The 10,000-nt window shown below is 35.6% G+C and overlaps 1 protein-coding gene across 14 annotated transcripts in view; it reads left to right on the top strand.

Moving 5' to 3' along the window:
* LOC119575036 (synaptotagmin 1-like) overlaps positions 1–10,000 on the top strand; it is a 117,330-nt gene that overhangs the window by 89,238 nt on the left and 18,092 nt on the right. For 10 of the 14 annotated variants that reach the window (XM_037922366.1, XM_037922369.1, XM_037922368.1 and 7 more), the window contains one exon: positions 3,727–3,903. In XM_037922366.1, coding sequence (XP_037778294.1) covers positions 3,727–3,903 — 177 coding nt within the window. The remainder of the gene's footprint in view (positions 1–3,726; positions 3,904–10,000) is intronic. The other 4 variants (XM_037922367.1, XM_037922370.1, XM_037922379.1 and 1 more) reach the window with 1 other exon arrangement.

A 10,000-nucleotide genomic window follows, 5' to 3' on the forward strand; every position in this document is an offset into this window, starting at 1 on the left:
TATTAATGCATAACCTCACCTCTCTATTTTTTTTTTACATTTTTTCGAAAATAAAGTATTATGAAAGAAAAAAATGGATCACGGGTCACATAAAATCAAAGATGTTGTTCCGTTATTAAACACGGAAGTATTGAGGAGAGTCTACAATCAGAATTATATTTCCCTAGGAAGATAACCGAAATCTGGACCAGAGCTACGACAAGACATGCAAAATCGAAAAGCACGTTTTGAGTAAAAAAAATAAATAGATAAAATTAATAAAATAAATTAATAAATAAATAAAAATAAAACAAATAAAAAAATCGAAAAGCACGTTTTAAGTAAGAAAAAAATATGGATACCAAAACATATATTCTCTTTGTACGCTTGAAACCCGAGTTAAGTTTGGTACTCGAAACTACGTGTTATTAGTCTTGCCATGGCTTTGTTTCATGATTTCTCTTGATGCAGATAATATTTTGTGCTTCGTGATTAGATCATCCCTGTAGATTAATTAAAAATGGTCTCTCCTTAATACTTGCAATAACTTCTGCAATAAGGGAATAACATCATATTTTGCATAACCAATATTCCTGAGTCAAATCAGGTGAGGAAATATTGAAGAGAGACGGCCATTCTTATATTTTGTCTTGTTAATTGAATAATCATTGCATTTTGCATCCAATCCTATGAGCAAAAATGAAGCTAAGTTAAAAGAAAAGAAAAGAAAAGAAAAAGTGAATAAGACCACCTTTTTAAAATTATGCATTTGGTCATTTTAAAAAGCCAGACCTAATTCTAATTACCTTTACTTTTTCTCAATCTTATTTCATAACAGTTTTCACGACAGCTTTTTTGGCTTGTTCTAAGTGAATTGTGTGTGTGTATATATATATATATATATATATATATATATATATATATATATATATATATATATATATATATATATATGTATGTATATGTATGTATATATATATATATATATATATATATATATATATATTATATATATATATATATATATATATATATATATATATATATATATATATATATATGAATATATATATATATATATATATTATTTATATATATATATATATATTGTATATGTATATATATACATATATATATACACACATACACATATGAGAATGTCTCATATTCTCCCAATGCTGATCACAATCCCCAATCTCTCCTTTCCCTCCAAGAAAAGGACTTGCTCTTTCCTCAAGCTTCCCTCTTGCGACCTCGCCAGTCTTCCTATCGAATATATACATACATACATATATATATATATATATATATATATATATATATATATATATATATATATATATATATAATATATCATAGTATATATATATATATATATATATATATATATATATATAAAGCCACGTGTTGTTTGCCAAAGTGCCAGCATCCAGCTCGTTCCCTTGGCTTCTGGGCCGCGATTGCACGGAGGAGGAGGGCCTCTTCCTCTCTCTTGTTCTTCTCTATTTCTTGCTTCTTCTTCCTTATTCTTCTTTATTTCTTTCTTCCTTATTTCTTGCTTCTTCTTCCTTATTCTTCTTTACCTTTTTTTCTTCTTCTTCTTTATTTCTTGCTTCTTCTTCCTTATTCTTCTTTTATTTATTTCTTGATTTTTATTCTTTTTTGCCTTTTTTTCTCTTCCTTTTATTTTCTTTTTCTTCTTACATTTTTTCTTATTTTCCTTCTTTCCTTTTGTTCTTTCTCTTATTCCTCTCCTTTGGTTCTTTTTCTTGTTCTATTTATTCTTCCTACTCTTATTATTATTATTATTATTATTCCTTCTACTTCTTCTTCTTCTTCTTTGGCATCTTCGTCTTCTTTTTTAATTTTCTTTTTCCTTACCTTTCTTATCTCCTTCTTCATCATTGTATTTATTTTCTTTCTTTTATCTTTTCTTATCCTTTATCTTACGTTTTCTTTTTCCTTTTCCTCTTCTACTTCGTATTCGTTTTTTATTTTATTTTATTTCTTTTTCTTCTCCTTCGCCTTATTCTGTCTTCCCCTTCGCCTTTTCTTTATTCTTTCTGTTTTTTGCCTTCCTATATTCTTCTTTTCCTCTTTTTTGCTTCTTATTCTTATTCTTCTGCGCCTTCTTCTTGTCTCGTCTTCCTCCTCCTTCTCCTTCCTGTCTTTATCATTATTCTGTCTCTTCTTCGCCTTTTCTTTTTCCCTTTCCCTTCTTCTATTTTTTCTTATTTCTTCCTCTTTCTTATCTACATCTTTCTCTCTCCTCTTTGTCTTCCTCTTTCTCTTCTTCGTCTCTTCACCTTCCTCTTCGTCCTTCTGTCTCTCCTCTTCTTCCTCTCTCTCTTGTCTTCACTTCATTATCACTATTCCTCCTTTTGTTCGCCTTTCTCCTATTCTTCTTCATCTCCTTCCTTTTCTTTTTCCTCTCTCTCCTCTTCGTCTTCCTCTTCCTCCTCTTCGTCTTCCTCTTCCTCCTCTTCGTCTTCCTCTTCCTCCTCTTCGTCTTCCTACTCCTTCTTCCTTTCATTATCATATTCCTCCTCTTGTTCGGCTTTTTCCTATTCTTCTTCCTCTTCGTTCTCTTTCTCCTCTTCGTTTTCCCTTTTCTCCTCTTCTTCTTCTTTTTTCTTCTTCTTCTTTCTACTCTCCGTCTTCTACTAGTTTTTTCTTCTTCTTCCTCCTCTTCTTCCATTTTCTTTTTATCTCTTCCTCCCTCTTTTCTTCTACTTTCTTTTTCTTCCTCCTCTATTTCCACTTTCTTTTTTCTTCTTCTTCCTCCTTCTCTTCTTCCATTTTCTTTTCTCGTGTCATACACTTTTCTGACTTGTTTGTGATATCAAATTGCATCGTGATATTTTTCTTCTCTTTCTCTTATTCCCTTTCTCTCTATTATTCCCTCTTTTGAAAACAAGAAAAGAAAAAGAAAAACGAAAATAAAAAAAAAAAAAATCTTTGTATAGATATTGAATAAGAATGATATTTATTTTTTTTTCTTTTTTTTTTCTTTTTTTTTGAAAGGAGGATGGATCCTATTTATCAATTTGTATATATATATGATTTTTTTTTTTTTTTTTTTTTTACAATGGTGCCTCCTATCAAACCAGACCTTGCCCTTCCCCCACCCCCCAAAAAAAAATACATTTTAAAAAATAACATAAAATATATAGAAATATGGGAGATTACAAACATTTTCACGTGCATACATAATAAACACACACAAGCTTCCAAACACGCACACGCAGTCATGCACACACACACACACACGAAAGTCTTAAGCATTCAACCACACTCACAAACAAACATACACACACATATGGGTCTCTTCCCCCACCCCCTTCCTTACGGCCACCCACACCCACTCCTCCTTCTCCCCCACAACCACTCCTTCACCTCCCTCCCTCTCCCTTCACCTTCACCTTCCTCCCTCCCCCTTCACTTTCCTCCCTCCCTCACCTCTTCACAAATCTAACCTTCCGCTTCGTCTTCCCCCTCACCTGCCTCCTTTCCCCCCCCCCTCACCTATCTTCCCCTCCCTTTCCCCTCTCCCTCCCCTCCCCCCCATCCCCCCTGCCATTCCCTTTCCTCTCCTCCCTCCCACCCACCCCCTTTCCCTCCCATCCACCCCATCCCCCCTGCCATTCCCTTCCCTCTCCCCCCCCATCCCCCCCTCCCACCCCCTTCCCTCTCCCTCCCTCACCTCTCACAAATCTAACCTTCCGCCCTGTCTTCCCCATCTCCTAGCAGGTCCCCTATGCTGACATTATGTCCAAGACGCTGGTGTTCGGCATCTACGATTTCGACAGATTCTCCAAGCATGACCAGATCGGCGAGGTCAAGATACCGCTGTGTCAGGTCGATCTTGCGCAGACCATCGAGGAGTGGCGGGACCTTCTGTCTGTAGAAGGCGATGGGGGCCAGGTGAGAGCAAATCGATGGAGGAGATTGGATTTGTGATTAAAAAAAAAAAAATCTGTTTTTTCGTTTTGTTTTGTTTACTTTGGTTTCTTTTTTTTTTTTTTTTTTTTTTTGCTTTTTTGTTCTCTTTCTATTTCCGTGTTTTTTTCTCTCTCTCTCTCGGTAAAATAAACTCGGATTCCTAATGCTATATATATTTTTTTTTTTTTTTCATTTTCCTTTTCTATCTCCGTTCTTCTCGGGGAAAAAAAGAGAAGAAAATTCCCAAACCTATATATATATTTTTTTTTCCCTTCTTTTTTTCTTCTCCATCCCTCCCTCCCCTCCCCCCCCCGCAAAAAAATCTCCTATTTTGTTATCTGTCAACTTGTTTATCCCCGATTTTTTTTTCTGAAACTAACTTAACCTGTTCCTTTCCCGGTCATTTTGTGTGTAAAATTTGTCCCCTTTTAACTTTATTTGAGTCCGTGACCTGCTTTGACCTAACTTTGTCCATCTTTATTTCTTTTTCTCCAACGTTGAATTTAAATAAAATGTCCATTTCACCCTTTTTTTTTATTTTTATATATTTTTTTCCTTTTCCTCCCTTCTCCTTTTCTCTCTTTTTTTCCTTACTCTATCCTGACATTTCCCCGATGATTATATTTTAACGCTATCTTTGCTTATCATCCCCCCCCCCCCCTTGACCTTTCCCTCTTACTCCTACTTTGACCCTTAAGTTGTTAATTTTCCTTAATCCTTTTATATCATTAATCCGAGGTCTTTCATCTTTTACAACAGCTTCCTTTGGGCAATGTCTTTGTTGCCCTAAGGTGAGCTGGAGCCTTGTTATATTAATTACGAAAATCATCTTTATATTTTGATATATTCTTTCAGATTACTTATTAATATGCATCGTGTACAATTTGTACATTCCTCTGACAAAATTTTCCAGTGACAGAGGTATATATATATATATATTTATTCATTTTCAAGAACAAAGTATCTATTGTCTAGATATCTTCAGCATTTAAAGAAATATATTTAGAAATCTATTTGAACAGATTAAATATTGTAGAAATATTTCTCTCACCTACAGCTTCCTCCGTCCATTCAATATTTCATTTGTCTTTAGCAATACACTTATATTTATATAACTATTTTTTTTTTTTACATATGTCCATCTTGTGAAATAGCATTCATAAAAATAATGTTTACCTCTCTAAAGGTATCATCGCATTTTCCCTTCTCCCCCCAAAAGAATATATATTTTATACAGTGATATTAGTTCCATACCCTTAAGAAAAAAAAAAGTCCATCCTTCCTACCTATTTTACCCCTTTCAGAAAAAAAAAAATATGCTCAGGTAGGTCTACGTGACCAAAAAAAAAAAAAAAGAAAAAAAAAATCATAGTCTTTGTCCATTCATCCGTTTAAAGAAATGAAAGAGTCATTCTGAATTCGAGATGATTCTACCAAAATTTGAATTTGAATCGGGTGAAATTTCCGTTACATTTTTAACGGTCGCAAGACAAAACCGAAACGAAAAACAAAAACAAAAACAAAAAAAAAACGCAGCAGCACGTCGCTGATTGGCTGTTATCTTAGATGACGTCACTAGTCCCCGCCCACTTCTCACCGGCTCATCACCAATTAGAAGAAATACACTAGTACTTTCTAGAATGATTTAAATCTGTAACGGCAATGACACCTTTTGAATCATAAAAAAAAGAAAAAAAAAACATAAACAATCTCGCTTTCATACTTAATCAACATCTCTGTAAATAGATAAATACGAAAAAAAAAAAAACATTTCTCTCTCTCTATATATACTTTAACATATATGTTGTTTGTTTCTGTCTCTCATCTGTGGTTCAGAATGACACGAAAGTTAACCAAATTGTTTCGATCAAAATTCAAACCACTTACCATTTGGGAAAAGTTTTCGCTACCACTCTGTTACGAACAATTTTGTCACCCCAGTTTAGTCCTGTATATTATTTACTCTCTCTGTCTCCCTGTACGATAAAAACTAATGAATGTTAGTTTCTTTAAATGGTGTATACAGTATCTCGTAGTTGTTGGTTGTTGTCTATCTAATATCTTATAGAATTATAATAACAAGCCTAAAACCTTTTCTCAAGTGGTAATCGTGAATAAAAAAAAATTAAGAGTCACTTGAAGCATCTTGTATCCTTGAAGTATGACATTTTTGTTTGTTCCATTTTTTTTTTTTAATAATTCTTTGATTTTTTGGTTTTGGTTTTGTTTAATGTATCTTATTATCGTGGTTGTAAAAGCATAGTTGTGTAGATCTTTCTCACACACTAACTCAAATTCTACTTTAAACTGACTGAGGCTGCATCACTATAGCAGATTAGAGTTTCTTAACACCACACTATATACTCCTCTGTGAAAGAACTAGCTGAGAAATAGTCAACTATTAGTCAAAACTTGGGTTGCTAGACGTTCGTTCGTATGACTTGAATAGATGGAATTAATCGATTACAAAAAAAGGGGGTTGAAAGATTTTTAAAATCTTGACCCTCGACATTCAATTTTTTTTTTTCAAACATTCTTCCTTTATTTACATCCATATAATTTCTTCCAGTATAAAGTCACAGATAGGTGGCTGTAGTGGCGAGTGCAGAGCATAGCTGAGCCTATTTAACACATCATAGCTAAAGTGCTTGAAGCCAAAGGTATATAATTTAACAATGGCTGCATTTGAGCGCTGAGAGTAACGCGTTGCAAATGGTGTGGGTGTTGCAACCTCTTCACCAAATGTATTTATTACTTTTTAGGTTCATTAGGAACAAAGCCATGTATATTTATATGAATAAAAAAAATTATATATATAATTTCATGAGTACAGATTTACTGTACTTGCTTATTTTATTTCTTTGTTTTCTTATTTTCTGTTGTTTTGTGTTTCTCTTTTCATTTTGTAGATCGTCAACATCAGTATATAATACATGCACTGCAAATACTTATTTTTTGTGTGCATTAGATGACCATAGGCCTATCGATCATACAACTGAATCGTTGCTCCAGTCAGCTTTCATGTGTTTTGAAAAAATATATATATAAATAAAATAAAAAGTGATATCGAGCTCAAAAAAGAAAGTTGTTTGTGTCAAGAAAACAAATCTTGGCCATCCAGACTTTGGTTTAGGCTCGTAGTGCGCCATCAACCCCCTGTCTGTTATTAAAAAAAAAAAGAAAAACAAATTGTCGCTGTGGGTAATAATTATGTTCGTGGTATACTGTTCTTAGGGTTCTGTGGTGGACGAGGGTGACGTGTCGTACTCTTGACAGTGTTCAAAAGTTCAAAGTTCAATGATTATTCATAAGGTTCTCAGCGCCCTTTCTTTTCCTCTCTTAGACTCGTATCCCCCCCTCTCTCTTTCTGTAAAGCAATCTCTTTGATGTGTCGAAAGATGATCATTTGTCCAGAGTACGAAAGGTACCCCTTGGTAGTCGCTGATGTACTGCACATAATTTTCCTGCAATGCTGCAATGAACATTAAAATGATTTTTTTTTCTAATATACAAATATGACAATAAAGCAGTAACTTTCATATCATCTTGCATCCTTTGTTGAAACTGCGCTAGATTCCATGTATAAGATGCAACATTTGATAATATTTCCTCAAAATAATAATAATCTCTTTAGCTGAGTTGCCTCCGTTTTCTTTGGTGAAGCGGATACTAAGCTAATCACTGGATAGACTGAACCCAATTGATGTTGTTGCAGCTTTGCGGATCTGTGGTTGAATTCGAAGACGTGCAACTCTGTCATAAAACTCACTCGCTCACTCTCTCTCTCTCTCTCTCTCTCTCTCTCTCTCTCTCTCTCTCTCTCTCTCTCTCTCTCTCACTCACTCTCTCTCGAGGCTATTGCTTCCTCTACAAAAAGGCCTTGTTGAGTACTGAAGCTTTCTCCCCGTTTTCTTTTTTTCCCTTGGCAGAGTAACAGAGTTTACGAATTCAACGTTCAATATGTCTCCAGACCGCGTGGTTTCTCCCAGCCCAAGGGCTTACCTCATAACTTTTATATATTTATAAAAAAAAATAGAAAAAAACAGAGATTATATGTTATTTTACTTTACTCTTCATTAATTGATGTACTTTATTGTTCCTCTGTAGGACGTTAATCAAATTTGGTCCTCACGAGTGTGGATATTTTTTCCTAGTTTCTCCTTAACGAGCTGTAGTAGCCAAAATGTAGTGATTTAAGAGTGTCTAGGATATGAACACTAACACAACGGTCCCAACCAGCCAAAATCACGGGTGTGGTTCGACCAAGGTGTCCTGTAGCAGCAGTAGTTGGATTTTTAGTTAGGTGGTATCTGATGGTTGATGAAGGTTGTTATTATTATCATTATGATTATTATGATTAATTAATTTTATTTTATATATATATATACACATCTCTCTCTATATATATTTCTTTATTTATATACATATCATATCATTTATTTATCTCTATATATTCATATTATCTTCACAACACGGGTTTCCCTTGAAGGACCTGGTAACAAAGGGGTCGTAGCAACAAGTTAGTGAGAGTGCTTCCCGAGGGCTGGGACGACTCAGATGTGCTACCTTAACGTGTAGGGCATCGGCCACCCACCCACCCACCCCCCACCCGCCGTGACACCTTGACCCGCACTCTCTCAAGCTCAGGTCAGGCGAGGTCACTGTTTGTAACCAACCATCACGCCGAGAGAAAGCTTTTTTTTTTTTTTAAGAGATGATGAAAAAAAATGTGGTTAGTAACGGATAAACAAATATTAATCTGTTAGGATTTGATGATCAGAATCAGTCTAACAAGATTTTTTTTTTCTTCTTCAATATACGTTTTAAAGATATATATATATATATCTTTAGTTTAGATAATCTCCCTCCCATTCCCCCGTATCTCAGTCAAAATCTATCGAAATTTCAATCGTCTTCAAAACGAGACCAACCTCAAATCAAAACCATTTGGTCACCAAACACAACAAGACCCATTTTCTCTCAAAAATAACATCAATAATAATAACAACGATAATATAAAATAAAAAAATAATAGATAAAACTCTAAATGAAAAACCAAAAAACCTAGACGTGTCTTTTGGACTGCATCTGCCTGGAGTGATGGTTGGTGGGTGGCGTGAGGGTTCGTAGGTAGGTGTTCTCTTTTCTTCCTCATCATCCTACTCTGCATGTCCGTCCGAAGTCCCTGTAATCCGTGGCTTCTGGGTCGATTCTAGGGGCGTTTGCCCTGAGGAAGGGGAAGGCGGGGGAAGGGGCCAGGAGGCGAGAGGGAGGGGAATGAGGAGGAGGAGGTGTAAGAAGGGAGGGAAGAGGAGAGGGAGAGAGGTGAGCTGTGAGCATCCACAGATTGCTCTTCTCTCTCTCTTTTCTTTTCTTCTCTTCTTCATCTTCTCCTTCTCTTTTCACCTTCCTGTGTCTTCTCCTCTCCTTCGTCTACAGCCTTTGGAAAGCTCTGGATCTCCCCGAAGTCACGAGAACAAGAGAACGGAGGACTTATCTATATAATAAAAAAAAACAACATTTAAAAAACAGAGCAAAACTCGATACCGCAACCTATCAAAATGAGTATCTCTCTATATATATTTGCTTGGCACTTTTTGCTGCTGTTAGTGACTTGCTTGCTGATGCATGGGGTTTGTTTTTTGCTCGCTTCTTGTGACTGCTCTCGTGGTTTGCATGCGTCGCACGGTCGTGTCCATGTACTATCCTCTGTCACGTTGTCTTACCGACGGTTTCAACGTTTTCGTGTCTCCCCCTTTTCCCTCCCACTCCTCATCACCCCCTTCCCCTCCTCATCATCACCTCCTCTCCCCCCCCCTTTAAAGAAAAAGAGAGAAATAACCCCCGTCCTGCCCTCCTCCCCCTCCCCCCCCCAAACACCCCTTCTCAGAACAAGACCCTCCTTTATAACAGCATTTACGTTGGTCATCTCTCTGAAGACAGCTTGACTATAGTCTTTCAGAAGGCAGTTTGCATGTGCTTGGTCTGCCCCAAAAAAGAAGAAAGAAAAAAAAAAACGCAAAAAAGAAAGAAAGAAAAAAAAACACGAACATTTAAGTATAACTACGATTTTTTATCA

The sequence above is a fragment of the Penaeus monodon genome, chromosome 7 (assembly GCF_015228065.2).
Source record: "Penaeus monodon isolate SGIC_2016 chromosome 7, NSTDA_Pmon_1, whole genome shotgun sequence".
In the NCBI taxonomy this organism is placed as follows: domain Eukaryota; kingdom Metazoa; phylum Arthropoda; class Malacostraca; order Decapoda; family Penaeidae; genus Penaeus; species Penaeus monodon.